Raw genomic sequence first — 13,775 nt, forward strand, 5'->3', positions numbered from 1 at the left:
GGTGGTGGGGTACCTAGCAGCGGGCTACGGTTCCCTTGATGGTTGTTCTTTGTGTAGCAAGCATCCCAGAAATGTTTCTTTTGTGACTCCTTTGGGGGCAGAGAGATTTTGACCTGGGAAGACCCCCCAATCCTGGTAAAGGGACGTCTGATCCGTTTCCCCATAGCCATAGCCCCTGACTCCGCGGTCAGCATCTCAAGTGCTCTTTGAGCTTGCGGGGTCTGGAAACTTGCAGAGTTGTAAAAGGGAATCAGACTCTTCGTGGCCAGAAACTAGCATCAGAGAAACCATCTGGGGCAGCCACAGACGCGTCCCGGCAGTGAGGGAAGGAAGATTCCTGAAGGAGGTGTTGATGGTGCTGTTGGTCAGCTGTCCACATTCTGCAGGGTTCCATCCAGACCCGGTCAGCTTTGGGGTTGAAACCCAGGCTTCTTTGATCTGCCAGAGCCCTGTTTACTCTGGTGACATTAAAGGCTTATTCCCAGGGTGGGACTGATGGCAGATATGTGTTGGAGTCAGTCGGCTGGCATTTCCCAGAGCCTTTAGCTAAAGAATGTGGTGGCTGCGCCTGGGAGGCCCTGTATGTCTTAAATTCCGATAGGGCGTGTGAGGAGTCCACGCGGTGTCCTTGGAGGTGACCCCGTGGTGCTTTCCGAGCAGCTGAGCCCTGACCCCCAGTGGATCTCTGAGGCACCAGTGCCTGTACCACTCACACAGCTCACAGCTGCCTGGCTGCAGTGTTCCAGATCATGCCGGATCGCCCAGTTAGCATGTCCTGGAGGTCGTTTACCACTAGACGAGCAGAACTGAGGTCGGCTTCAAAGCAGCTTAGAATTGGTTTTGTCTGATAAATTGAACAGTGAAGTGTTTTGGCTTTGAGTCAGGCTAATTAACAAATTACCCATGGTCATCTCACCTCGTTTCCTAGTTTTGTGACCCTTACTTTGGACTCTTAGAGAATTCATGTGTCAGGTATCTAGATTCTTCTGGATGTAAATTTTGGGGAAAACAGGAAAAGCTCACTGTGAAAGATTCTAGATAAGTAGAGAGAGGAAGTGGAGGGATCCACATGGGGCTTCTCTATAGGTACAAACTGCTCAGGACAGGATGCGGGCTCTCGCTGTCCTTGCTCAGGACGGGATGTAGGCTGTCACTGTCCTTGCTCAGAACGGGATGCGGGCTCTCGCTGTCCTTGTTCAGGACGGGATGTAGGCTGTCACTGTCCTCGCTCAGAACGGGATGCAGACTCTCGCTGTCCTTGTTCAGGACGGGATGCAGGCTGTCACTGTGTCCTCCCTCAGTACAGGATGCGGGCTCTCGCTGTCCTTGCTTGGGACGGGATGCAGGCTGTCACCCAGAGTCCTCACTCAAGACAGGACGATGGCTCTCACTCAGTGTCTGTGCTCTTTCCTCAGGTCCCAAGGGTGAAGCTGGACAAGTTGTGCCCCTACCTGGTCCCCCCGGAGCACAAGGACTTCCGGGGTCCCCGGGTTTCCAAGGACCCCAAGGTACATTTAGTGTCCTAGTTTGTCTGGAGATACAGTTGGGACATTGACACGTTTTTCTCACCCTGATGGTTGGTTTTGCTCACAACAGGTGACCGAGGTTTTCCTGGGACGCCGGGAAGGCCAGGCCTCCCGGGAGAGAAGGGTGCCGTTGGCCAGCCCGGAATCGGATTTCCAGGGCCTCCTGGCCCCAAAGGTAAACCCGGAGGACAAGCCCCACCCGGAGTGGGCCCATAGCTCTACTCATGGCCCACACAGGCCCAGCTGTCGGCACCGAGGGCTGTGGTCTTTCCGTTGGTTTGCACGTAAATTTTAGGAGAGAAAGAGGCGAGGGATACAAACACTCTACTTGAGGTAGCGACGTGCCATTAAGGGAAGATTGCCAAAGTCTGGAGGGCGGTGAATCCACCCACCAGGGAGCTGGGTGACGTGGTGCCTCCATGCCACGGGTGTTGGTCAGGAGGGGCTGGGACCTTAGGGGCCCAGCCAATGCCCGGGGAGCTGACAGAAGCTCTTTGGGGTGTTGGGGGCGCTCTCCTCATCAGTGCAAGAGGTACACAGAGCAACGGCACTGTGCCGGGCTGGGTTTGGGTCTCCGGGAAGGGTGCTGGGGAATAGGAGGAGGCCCCCACAGCACGGAGCCTGGATCCCCACGAGGCTGGCATTTCAGAAGCAGCATTTCTTTCTGAAATCTGTGAGGCAGTGAGAAGGACAAGGTCCTGGGTGTGTCAACCCTGCAGGCAGGCCCTGGTGGGGGCACCTGCCATCATACACCTTGGTGTGGACCGAGCAGGCGCTGTGAGCAGCGAGGGGCACCTCTTTCCCATTTAGGCCGGCATCCTGTCCCCTGTTTTATTGGCCATGTGTGCAGAACCTCATGGAAAGAGCTCTCCAGGCCCCCAGCTTCTTGTCCAGAGGCTCTGCGTGCATCACACCCGCTGTCAGGGTTACAGGCCTTCACACTCGTCTGGCAGCTGTGTCACACACACACACGCATGCACATGTGCACACACATACATGCACACGCGTGCCCCCATGTATACACACATGCACACACGCATGCACACACGAACACACACTCTCATGTGCATGTACACACATGCATGCGCACATGTGCCCACACGTACACACGCACATGCACATACACCCACACGTATACACACACACTCGCATGTGCATGCACGCACACACGCCCACATATATACACATGCACACAAACACGTACACATACATGTGCACACACATGAACACACACTCTCTCATGTGCATGTACACACATATGCATGCGCACACGTGCCCACACGTATACACACACATGCACACTCACATGTGCACACGCACACCCACCCACACGTATACACACACTCGCATGTGCATGCACGCACACACGCACACGTGCCCACACATACACACACACACAAACATGCACACATGCATGTGCACACGTATACACACACACACTCACATGTGCACATACATGCACACCCACACGTATACACACACTCGCACGCACACGTGCGCACACGTATACATGCACGCACACGTACTCACATTTGCACACGCATGCACACACACACGCACACACACACAGCGACCTGTGTCAGGCTTGAAGGCCAGAGGCTCTCAGCCACCCTCAAGGTCACAGGGACAGTGCCTCGACCTTCCACCTGTCCATGAACCCTGTTCCCAGTGAGCCCCATCTCACCATCGTGACAGGCAGAATTTAGCAGTAAGGTCTCCCAATCGGAGGCTCTCTGCCCACTCGCACGAAGTGGTTTGGAGATGCGGATGCCGGTGGGCAGTTAGGTGCATCGTGTGTCCAGCTCCCCGGTTACAGCCGCCCCACAGCACCTGCTTCCGCACACTTACAAATCCCCGAGCGTCGGGACCCTCCGCATCCCGTGGGATAGACTTTGTGCACAGTAGAGCCCCGGGGTAGCCCTTAGCCCACCAGACCCTCTAGGGTTGGGACCCAGACAGCCTCTGATGCCCCACGCGCCTCCGGTGGTGTGGCCTCCAGTGGCTTGAGAAGCAGTGGTCTCAGCGGGGCTGTTCAAACTGGACCGTGTCCCGGAATCAGAAGTCCCGCAGAAATGCGCGTCTGCTCTGGGAGGTGTGGGTGGGCCTCTCCCGCAAGGCGGCCCCTACCTTGGCTGCACTGGGGACAGTGGAGCCAGATGCCACCCTAGGCTGCTTGTGCCCTTGGGGGGGTGGGGCAGGCAGAGAAACTGAGGTTATCGAGGAAAGGAGGAGGGGAGGGTGGGGGAGAGGCGGCAGGCACGGGTCTGCGGTCCATGGCTCCCAAGCCGCTCTGGCTGGTGCAGGCTGGTGCCCCACCCCGTGGCTGGGGTGGCCTCAGGCTCCTCTTAGAAGCACCTCGGAAGGGCTTCTCGTTGGCCAGTCCAGCCAGTTCAGGGGCGTCTGAGCGAGTGTCAGGGCAGTGAAGCAAGTGGGGACCAGCATTATGACAGTAGTGAGTGTTGACTCTTCAAACCAGGTGTCGATGGCCTGCCTGGAGACGTGGGACCTCCCGGGAGCCCAGGCCGCCCAGGATTTAACGGCTTGCCTGGCAACCCGGGTGTGCCCGGCCAAAAGGTGGGTACTGAGCGTTCCCCGGATTGTTCTTTCCCCGTCCTTGCTGTTCATCAGACACATAAAATGTGGCGCGCGGAGTAGAAAATAAGCACACTGTGTGTGGCGGTTGATGTTTGGGGGAGAACCGTACGTTTCGGCTCTGTGAGTGTGCTCTTGCCTGAGTGTGAACTGTATCTCAGCGTACAGTGCGGGTCTTATTGTGAGCGACAGGACAAAGCCGCATGAAGGCCACTGTCCTGAAAGGCGTGATGGCAACCCGGGAGGGTCTAGCTTTACTGATATTCTGATCCAGTAATTCTTCATGGCGGGGGCTGCCCTGGACATCGTGGGCTCTTTAGCCACCTCCCCCTTGGCCGCTGCCCACAGATACTGAAGGAGCACCCCACATCCGCCCCCAGTTGTGACAACCAGAACTGTCTCTCTGAACATTATCAGATGTCACCGGGGGAAACACGGCCCCGGTTGGGGACCCCTGGGCTCGAGGGACTTAAGGACTCTCCTGGCCTCAGACATCCCTCTGCGACTTGCTGATACTTGAAATTCTGCTCATTGAGTATAGCTGACCAATTCCACCTTGCCAACAAAAGAGCTGGCCTTGCCTGTTCCTTTTCTGTTAGGAGGGTGGGCAGAGGCCGTGGGGATTGGGTAGGGGTGCACAGGCAGGCAGGGCCCGTGGGGGACCGGGCGACGGAGGCAGCTGTGTCTCAGTGACCCCAGGGGAGCGCTCTCTTCAAACACACCTGATCTCACGGTGTCCCATTCCATCTGTGTGGCTGACGCGGCTTCCCCTCATAAACTGCACTAGATGCACTCGTGAAACACTAGTCCGTGGTGGTGCCATGCGGATCGCTTCGCACACGTGAGGCTCATGAGTTAGTAAATGCAAATGGAATTGGGATAAGGATTTGGCTCATGATTTAAAGTATTGTGCTTTTTCAAAAGTCCCTTGGATTCACTTCTTTCTGTTTTGTGAATTTGCTGCTGGGACGCGCAGAAGAACCTCCAGTGGCCACTTCCTCTGAAGGTTGTGGCCACGGTGGACAACAGGGGGGCCCGGTGACGTAGTGTTCCTCGGGCCTTCAGAGTACTTCCTTCGTCGTCAATCATCTGCATTTATCAAAGCCCTTAGATTCATGACATCCTTTCCATGTTTAATTTGAGGTGAAAGCCTTCGCTGAGACAAAAATCTCAATAAATGGTGTCCTGGTCCCATCCTGGAACGTTGCCACCTCGTAGGAAGCTGTCTATTAGCCGCTCACAAAGCACATTGGGCATTTTGTCCATCACTTGGACTCCACTCCTCACAGACACAAAGCGAGCGGAGGGCCGGGGACTCGGGTGGGAATCCTCCCTCTGTGACCTGGAAGGCATTCAGCCGTGGGGAGCCTTGATTTTCTTCCTTCATAACATAACAGTAATAAAAACGAACCACCTCTGATTTGTATTGAAATCAGAAGGGGGATGGGTGCGTGAAGGCTTCGTAGGCTTGAGGTTGGACAGCTTCTGCACTTACGCCGTTGGCTGGATGGAATCCCAGCCTCTCCTGCTGAACCAGCTTCTCTGTGTTTCGGGAATTTCCAGGGAGAGCCTGGCATCGGTCTGCCTGGACTCAAAGGGTTGCCTGGTCTTCCCGGCATCCCTGGCACACCCGGGGAGAAGGGAAACATCGGGGGACCGGGCGTTCCGGGAGAGCATGGTGTTATCGGCCCCCCAGGCCTCCAGGGAATCAGAGGTAACTTCTTCCAGACAAAAGTGGACTGTGGTGGATGGAGGCTGGGCCTGTTGGTTTGGTGTCCATGGGGCACCTGTTAGGGTCTCTGCATTTGTTGAAAGAATGATGAAAATCGCAGATGGTTAGAGCTTACGGTCCTGTGTTGTTGTGGCTGATTGTGGGGGTGGGTCGTATGGTCTGTGTGCCATTCATTTACAATTTCTTCCCATCCAGGTGACCCAGGACCACCCGGATTACAAGGTCCCAAGGGAGCCCCTGGAGTTCCCGGGATAGGCCCACCTGGAGCGATGGGCCCCCCTGGAGGACAGGGACCACCAGGGTCCTTAGGTGATTATCCCTTCCCCACATCCCGCTCCCCAAGGGGAAGGGGCCAGCTCCGGAGCCTGAGTGAAGTGGGGATTAGAGCCCCCTAGTGAATAAAGGGGGGAGGGGGATTCTGTTTTGGGGAGACTGGTCTGATTGCCCCCTTAACCAGAGTTTGTGGGTATCTTTCTTTTCCTCTCCCTGAGCTTGGTTTACGTGCCAGAGAGCACCCCCCCCACCCCGCCCAGCCCCACTTCATGTGTATTCAGTGACATTTTCCTTTAACTCAGAACGACTGGTGTCTCCACCTTACCTTTCCGTGGGGGGTTGGTAGTTGTGGGTAACGTATACTAACTGGTCCTGGAGCCGCCCTGGTCTTCAGTAACTAGTCCCAGAAGGGAGAAGGTGCTGGGGGCCCATGAGTGTAGCCGGGAACACAGCTGAAAAGCAGCTAGTCTTGGGTGTGGACACTGGGGAGGGCCCGGGGAGGGGGAGGGGGCTTGGCAGGAGGGAGGGCTCGGTCTGGGACAGTGCTCGTGTGGCTCCCCCGTGGCTCCCCCTTGGCTCCCGACACGGCTCCCCGAGACAGTGGGAGTTTCCCAGCCCCCTAGGGTGGACTGCACACTCACGTGCCGCCTGCAGAAGGGATGGTGGGACACAGAAGGGCGCACCGCGGAGCCCCCTGCTCACCGCTCCTGCTCTCCACCTGCTGTAGGCCCTCCTGGACTGAAGGGAGAGAAGGGCTTCCCCGGATTTCCAGGCCTTGACATGCCGGGCCCGAAAGGAGACAAAGGGTCCCCAGGGCTGCCCGGCCTGACAGGGCAGTCTGGGCTCCCCGGTCTTCCCGGACAGCAGGGCACGCCTGGCCTTCCCGGCATTCCAGGTAAGCGGCTTGTAAACGCCGGCCCCTATCTGTCCCCGACTCCCTGCGTCTGCAGTCTGCATTCACAGCCCCTCGTCTGCCGCAGGTCCCAAGGGAGAGATGGGTGTCATGGGGACCCCGGGGCAGCCCGGCTCGCCAGGCCCGGCAGGAGTGCCAGGATTGCCCGGAGAAAAAGGTAGGGGCTGGTCACTCCAGAAGAGCCCGTCTTGTGTCTGTGTCTCTGTGTCTGTTGGGAACTCTGGAAGGGTTGAAGGTGCTATTTCGTACCAAGAGGCAGAGGAAAGAAGAAGGTGAAGCAAGGGTCGGGGAGACCCCTCTTCCAGTAGGAGCTCACGGTGCCCGTGCCTGTGGGGGCAGGGGCTGTGCTCTGACCCAACCAGAGAGAAGACCGGTTTCCAGATGCTCCTTCACCTGCACAGTTGAGGTGTTTGCTCTTTTTAGAGCCAGTGGGATCTCCCATCATGCAAGGTCACTGGCACGGAGTCCTTAGAATCACGTTAGCAACAGGGGCAAATATACAGGCCTTAATTTTTATTTCTTATCTGGTTATTTGAAATTGGCCCCAAAATATGTTTCTAAAGAAATGGACTTTGTGAGACATAAAAAGAGTCTTTTGTTTAGTAGAACAAGAAAACTCCCCATTTTCTTATTTTGTATAGAATTGAGAGGCACTGTGAACAGGTGAGATAAAGCTTCTTAGGAAAGAGGGGAGATGTGAATCATTTAAACTAATAATAAGCAGAGTCACATGCATGTTTGAGTTATTCGCAAATAATGAATTCTTAAAACTGGGCTTTACCGTTCATTTACTCAGGGCCCAGATCCTTCCAGTAGCTCAGACGCCTGCCTGGTGATGCTGCCTTCCTTCTTCATCGGCGGCTCTGCCCGCCAGAAGGAGGGCCAGGCCTTGTCACCGCTGCATCTCACCAGGCGCCTTCTCTTCCCTTTTCAGGGGACCACGGCTTCCCGGGCTCCTCGGGGCCCAGGGGAGACCCCGGCTTCAAGGGTGACAAAGGAGATGTGGGTCTCCCTGGCAAGCCTGGGTCCATGGATAAGGTGGACATGGGCAGCATGAAGGGTCAGAAGGGAGACCAAGGAGAAAAAGGTGAGCGGACGAAGCGAAGGCACGTCCACCTGTCTAACCAGCTCTTCAGTGGTGCACCAGCAACGTCAGACCAGCCTGTGTTTCTGCAAGGTTGTCTTTTAGGCGGATGTGGTCATCATGATTCTTTTCTGTGACCTGCAGGACAAATTGGACCAACTGGTGATAAAGGATCCCGGGGAGACCCTGGAACCCCGGGAATGCCGGGAAAGGATGGCCAGGCAGGGCATCCCGGGCAGCCAGGTACGGAGTGAAGTTCAAGCCCAGTATGCGCCAGGAGCTCACGCTAAGGGAATGTCACCCAGCACTTTTCATAGGCATTAACCTGTTGGACTTTTCCCTCTGTTCTCCTAGGACCTAAAGGTGACCCCGGCATTGGCGGGACCCCGGGGGCTCCAGGGCTCCCTGGACCCAAAGGATCGGTTGGTGGAATGGGCCTGCCAGGTACATTGGATTCACAAAAGGGGTCTTCTTTCTATAGAACAGAATGTCCCGTCCCCGCGCTGGCAGGGACAGGTCTGCAGGATGACATGCGTCGCCCCGAGGGCATAGTCCAGGCATGTGCACTTTTTACCCAAGTGCACATCTTCAGTCCTGTATGGTCCCCTGCCTCGGGATCAATGGCACTTGGCTGACACTGTGACCATTACTAAAAAAAAAAAAAAATAATAAATCACAGTTCAATCAAATAAAACATGGGCTGTCTACCATCACCTTTCGATCACCTCCAAGTGACTGGCCACCTGGCCACCATCTCCCTGGTGCGGTCTGGCTCCCCACTCGTCTAGGCCAGCCTCCAGTGCCCTTTGGCACCAGCCCAGAAGAGTCCTCTGGGCTCTGCTGCCCCAATCCTGACCTGGCCTCGACTCCCGCGACGGGGCTGGAGAGAGGTGGAGAGCTCTGGCCTCGGGTGGGTCTGGGCTAGCACCGCTCCGAACCCACAGGGAAAGGGGAGCCGAGGCAGGAAGCCGGCCCTCTCCCTACGCATGAGGCATGGTATCGCTCCATTTAACATGTAGAAACATCTAGCTTGCTGTCTACACCTGCTTGTAAACAGGTTTGGCTGCCAGCATACCTCACGAAACCAGGTATGCATCTGCTTTCCTTGGCCCACCGCACGACCCGTCTGATCCTTCTGGATAACGGGAATTGATTGTAGAATAAGGAATACGAAAGTCATTTTTCATACTACTGCCAACGTAAATATGCCAAGGAGTTACCGTATGTCTGCTCTGTCTTTGTAGAATGATGGTCTTTAAGAGACAGGAGAGTCACTTCCTAACATGGCACTAATGTGCGGGTGACGGCGTCTGCCTGCGGGACTAAGGGATCGATAAATGCAGGCACACACGTTCCACCTCCTTCTTGGTGGCTGTTAGGGCGCTTTTCCATGTTTAATATTAGCACCCGCCAAGCACGCACTCAGGTGTTAATTGTGTGTGTTTACAGGAACACCCGGAGAAAAAGGCGTGCCTGGGATCCCCGGCCCGCAGGGCGTCCCTGGCTTACCCGGGGAGAAAGGCGCAAAGGGCGAGAAAGGGCAGGCAGGCCTCCCTGGCATTGGGATTCCGGGCCGGCCTGGCGACAAGGTAACCATGTCCTGCGTGGACACTGCCCCCTGTGGCCACCTGAGCGTCTCCGCACACTCTGTGATTCAGAGTGGTCTCCCCTGATTTACTGCACATTGTCCCTCTGGCCCCCTCTGTGCACCTTCCCTGCCTTGGCAAGAATCTGGAGACTGTTGAGAGGCGGGACAGCCAGCCCAGGGCTGGAAGGGAAGGGTGAGGAGACATGTGCAGAGAAGAAACAGAACTGGCTCTTGTTCTGGGCTTCCCACTTATCCCCGGTTTTCAGACGTGGACTTTAATTCTTCGCTAGAAAGCAGGATGTGGAATCCGTATAGTGTTATCCAGAAAGGGCCCATAGACACGTGCCCGGGGACAGGTACGAAATTAACGGTCTCGATGTCTGCCCACAGGGAGATCAAGGGGTTGCAGGATTTCCGGGAAGTCCTGGAGAGAAGGGAGAGAAAGGAAGCGTGGGGATCCCGGGGATCCCTGGCTCTCCTGGCCCCCAAGGATCCCCTGGGAGCGTTGGCTATCCAGGTAGGTGAGCCGGGCCTCCTTCTGAGCTTGGGTCCAAAGACAACAAAGTCTCCAATTGATGGCATTCTGCTGTCTTGTTTCTTCCTCTAGGAAGCCCTGGCTTGCCTGGGGATAAAGGGGACAGAGGCCTCCCAGGATCGGCTGGCATTCCCGGTGTCAAGGGAGAAGCAGGTAGAGACCTGAGGACACAGGAGACAGAGGACACACGGGGGCCTGTGGGGATGAGGCGGGGGCCACCGAAGCTGGGAATTTCCCTCAAGGTGACAAGTCGTGGACCCCAGAGTGTCACGGGTTGGCACACCCCTCTACTTTTCAGATGGACAGACCGAGTCTGGAGTCTAGGGGGGCTCATGGGGCCTTTATAAGATGTGGCCCCCAGTCAGGAGCCAGAACCAGAGCTGCTGAACTGGCTGCATTGCGGCTCCAGTAGGTTCTAGAAGCATGTTTGTGTTTGAGGTGCATTCCTTGAGGATGCCGGGTATGCACGGGGTAACGGCTCCCTGGGGAACTGTCGGGAATGAGCGTCTTGTCGTGACAGGGTCCAGACCTGACTAATGTGGCTCTTCTCTCTGAGGTCTTCCTGGGAAGCCTGGCCCCGTGGGCCCAGCTGGCCAGAAAGGGGAGCCTGGCAGTGACGGAATCCCAGGGTCGGCGGGAGAGAAGGGGGAACCAGGTATGGTGGCTCCTGCTCCCTTTAGAGCGAAATAAATGCTCCTCCAGGGTCAGCATTGCTCAGGGGTTGGCGTCGGTCCAGGGTCAGCATCACTCAGATCTCCAGTCCATGCTGAGTGACCGGGGCTGGGCACAAAGTGGTATCTGCACCACGTGTCCTTATGGCTGTTTATACACTCGTGTGGACGAGGGGAGAGGCCTAGATAAGAAGAGGGGCAGGTCCTGTACTGACGGGCCTGACCCAAAACACCTGGACTCCCGGGGGCGAGTGAGACACACACAGAACGTCCAGGCTGTCCCTCCTCTGCCTGGCTTTTCCCCCTTTAGAGAAAGGGTCCTGGGACCAATTCTTACCCTCCGATCTGCTCCCATCCCTTGTGGGGGGCTGCAGGTTCTGACGACGAGAACCACGTACACGGTAATGCTTGTGTGTAGCAAGAATGACACCTGCGGTCTGAGACGGGTGAGCCTAAGGCAGGAGTGTGGGTGTGGGGGTGTCGCTGGAGAGGAGCCCTGGGGCATCTGCTGCGGGCAGGGCTGGCCCCCTGCTTTTTTTTTTTAATTAATTAATTTTGAGAGAAAGAGAGAGCAGGGGAGGGAAAGAGAGAGAGGGAGAGAAAGAATCCCAAGCAGGCTCTGCACTGTCAGCACAGAGCCCGACTCGGGGCTCGAACTCCCAACCCTGAGATCATGACCTGAGCTGGTCAAGAGTTGGACGCTTAACTGACTGAGCCACCCAGGCGCCCCAGGGTTGGCCTCTTTCTAAAAGTTCGTTGTTTCGTTATGCACTCCTTATGTTTCTATTGCACACATTCATTTTCTTATAAAAAATAATTCATAAAAATGCCTCCATACCTCCCTTCCCCCCATGTTCATCCTCCTGCAAGCCCCTTACTCACGTTTCTGGCCTTTCCGGTGTTTGCTGCCCCCCAGTCCCCAATACCACCAGCTCTCCCTGCCTCCCTTGAGAACGTTGTTAGCTGGACAGTCATCTGGGAACAGCTGATTTGTTAGTGTCTAGATGGTGGTAGAAAATCAGCACTTATTTGTACAGAGCATTTCTACTAAATGCTGTAGTGGTCGTGTGCTGAAAAGTACTTAAGAAAAGTGCTAAATTATACACATCCCACCCAGGACTTCTTAGAACAACTGCAGAAACGAGATTTTACTCAGGAGTGCAAGGAGCTGATTTCTATGTGGTGGTGTTGCAGAGTCGACAGGGTTTTGTGCTGTACTCGAGGACCAACTGTTTGAGGACATGTGGATGTGACTTCTTACCCTTGTCTTACAGGCCTGCCTGGAAGAGCATTCCCAGGGTTCCCAGGGGCCAAAGGAGAGAAAGGTAACATTCGCTACATGCGTACTTCCTTTCCACTCGCCGCTGATGCACGTGGCCCAGGCCGAGTGGGTCGGGCAGTTGCGAGGAAGCAGTGGGCGGCAGTGACAGGATGCTGGGTCTGGGGCACACGCCTTCTCCTGGCCCCTGACAGACCAGCATCTGGTGACGTTGTACTTTTGAAAAAGCAGAGGAAGCGTCACAAGAGAGGCCCGATGACCATTTTTGGCCACGACTCTATTTCCCTCCTTTCTTATTGTTTCTTAATAACCTTGAAACGATCCTGGAAGTTTGGTATTTTATTAGTCACGTCTGGGTGGTATGTTGGGAACTAAACATGGAGGAATTTTGTTCCCTATAAGTTCTTACCTTGAAAACTTCAAAAAATAGCGTATCATCGCATTTCTGTCATTGACATACCGTAAGCTACACGCATTTATAGAGTGCTATTTGATGTCTGTTTTTGATACGGTTTGATATATGTATAATCTGTGAAAACATCACCACACTCAAGATAGTGAACATGCCTGTTACCCCAGAGTTTCCTGCATTGCCTAATCATTTCCGTCCTGCCCTCCCACCCCACCCCCCAACACCATCATCCCTCAACCCCACCCTTTGCTCTGTCTTCTGGTACTGTAGATTAGGTTGCATTTTCTAGAATTTTCTATCAGTAGGATCCTGTTTTATTCTAAGTCTGACTTTATTGGCCCAGCACAATTAGTTTGCGATTCGCGGGTGTTGGAGCTCATGCCAGTAGTTCCCTCCCATTTCTTGCTGAGTAGTGTTCCACGGTGTGGATATAATATTACTCGTGTATTAATTCACCTGTCGATGGAGCAAGCCCTTAATTTAGCAGTGCAGGTGCTCACAGACCCCTCTCAGCCTGTATTCCAATGGCTTTTCGGCAGAACACTTCCTTACAAAGTATGAAGAATGACAGGTGGCTCTCATACTCTAAGCTTACTCTTCCCTGGGTCAGCCATGGTCGGCGTCCCGTGTGTCACTCAATAAAGAGGGGAAAGGGCACCCGGCTCTGGTTTTCCCCTGCCCCTCGCACAGCTCCCTCCTCCTCGACGTACAGGCTTTCTCTTCTCCCCTGTGCTTCCCCACCATCTCAAACTGGTTTTGTTGTCTAGGTTCAAAGGGCGACGTGGGTTTCCCGGGACAAGCCGGGAGTCCAGGAATTCCCGGATCCAAAGGAGAGCAAGGATTCATGGGTCCCCCGGGGCCACAAGGACAGCCGGGCTTACCCGGAGCTCCGGGCCACGCTGTGGAGGGACCTAAAGGAGACCGGGGTGCACAGGGTCAGCCTGGCCTGCCAGGTAAGGGTGTCTCACCGGGGCGAGAGCCGGGACTGAACCAGAAGGCACAAACACACACACGAGTGTAAACGAGATTTAAATACTTAAACCTTCAATTGAACTTTTTTACTTAGCGGTTCACAGCATTTCCTGTAACTTGAAACTGCTTACGCTATTTGGGGACCCTTGTGTTTTGGCCTCCGCTGGAGGCCTGTGTCCTTTCTGTGAAAGAACACGG

The 13,775-nt window shown here is 55.2% G+C and overlaps 1 protein-coding gene across 1 annotated transcript in view; it reads left to right on the forward strand.

Annotated features, from left to right (window-relative positions):
- COL4A1 (collagen type IV alpha 1 chain) overlaps positions 1–13,775 on the forward strand; it is a 154,015-nt gene that overhangs the window by 121,382 nt on the left and 18,858 nt on the right. Inside the window, 16 exon segments of the mRNA XM_053889041.1 lie at positions 1,416–1,508; positions 1,597–1,701; positions 4,003–4,100; positions 5,682–5,832; positions 6,046–6,159; positions 6,851–7,018; positions 7,104–7,193; positions 7,971–8,123; positions 8,265–8,363; positions 8,475–8,564; positions 9,570–9,709; positions 10,099–10,225; positions 10,316–10,396; positions 10,800–10,898; positions 12,189–12,239; positions 13,373–13,558. Of these exon segments, the coding sequence (XP_053745016.1) occupies positions 1,416–1,508; positions 1,597–1,701; positions 4,003–4,100; positions 5,682–5,832; positions 6,046–6,159; positions 6,851–7,018; positions 7,104–7,193; positions 7,971–8,123; positions 8,265–8,363; positions 8,475–8,564; positions 9,570–9,709; positions 10,099–10,225; positions 10,316–10,396; positions 10,800–10,898; positions 12,189–12,239; positions 13,373–13,558 (1,845 nt within the window).

The sequence above is a fragment of the Panthera pardus genome, unplaced genomic scaffold (assembly GCF_024362965.1).
Source record: "Panthera pardus isolate Hobbes unplaced genomic scaffold, ASM2436296v1 HiC_scaffold_1, whole genome shotgun sequence".
Classification (NCBI taxonomy): domain Eukaryota; kingdom Metazoa; phylum Chordata; class Mammalia; order Carnivora; family Felidae; genus Panthera; species Panthera pardus.